Consider the following 782-nt stretch of genomic DNA (forward strand, 5'->3'; position numbering starts at 1 on the left):
TTTAATATGTATACACCACCTTGTCTCTGTAAACTGAAGGTGGCTAAGAAAACAGAAGCTACAAAAAACAGATATCACAAATGTTAAACAAATTAAAATCAATACAGAATGAGCACACAGAGTTAAATGCCACTCCACAGAGTTAGAAAGTATTATTACATGGAATTTGGTTTGGCTAACCAGCTAAGATTATCTTGCAAAAGAAATTGAAGGACTACCAAATTATTTCACTATAATACTTCTGTATCAGTACCTACAGCGGCATCCACAAACCCCAAGCAAGAAGGAAACATATCCCCCTCTGCGGATATAATGCTGCCATTCTTGTTTTTGCTGCTGACATATTTGTGTATCATGCTATAGTAATGCTCTTCAGGATTAAAGGCAAACAAGGAGGAAATGGTTTGCCAGCTGCGGGTGCTTGGAGTCTGAAATGGTTCTAGCTCAGTGGAGTCAAAGAAGCATTTTAGATTTCTCTCTGCCAGCTTGGCTGCATGTTCTTTGGCCTTGATCTCAAAAAGTTCTTGCTCCTTTGCCATGTAGATTTTCCAGAATGCAAGGTGAAGAATGCTGACTGGTGAACGACAGCGAGAAATACAAGTTGAAATTAGAGCTAATATGGTGACACTGGAGATCAAAATCCATCCCATCACCTTTGGGAAGAAACATAAGAGAGATCAGAACAATGCTTGCAGCTATGAGGAAGAAGAAGAAGAAGAAGAAGAAGAAGAAGAAGAAGAAGAAGAAGAAGAAGAAGAAGAAGAAGAAGAAGAAGAAGAAGA

At 38.7% G+C, this 782-nt stretch overlaps 1 protein-coding gene across 1 annotated transcript in view; it reads right to left on the reverse strand.

The window, feature by feature from the left end:
- Window positions 1–230: 230 nt before the first annotated feature.
- The window catches only part of LOC107108601 (protein FAM26F-like), a 7,498-nt gene continuing 6,946 nt past the window's right edge, over window positions 231–782 (reverse strand). Inside the window, exon 2 of the mRNA XM_015409063.1 lies at window positions 231–653. Within this exon, the coding sequence (XP_015264549.1) occupies window positions 231–653 (423 nt within the window). The remainder of the gene's footprint in view (window positions 654–782) is intronic.

This window comes from Gekko japonicus, unplaced genomic scaffold (assembly GCF_001447785.1).
Source record: "Gekko japonicus isolate JY-2015 unplaced genomic scaffold, Gekko_japonicus_V1.1 scaffold50, whole genome shotgun sequence".
In the NCBI taxonomy this organism is placed as follows: Eukaryota; Metazoa; Chordata; class Lepidosauria; order Squamata; family Gekkonidae; genus Gekko; species Gekko japonicus.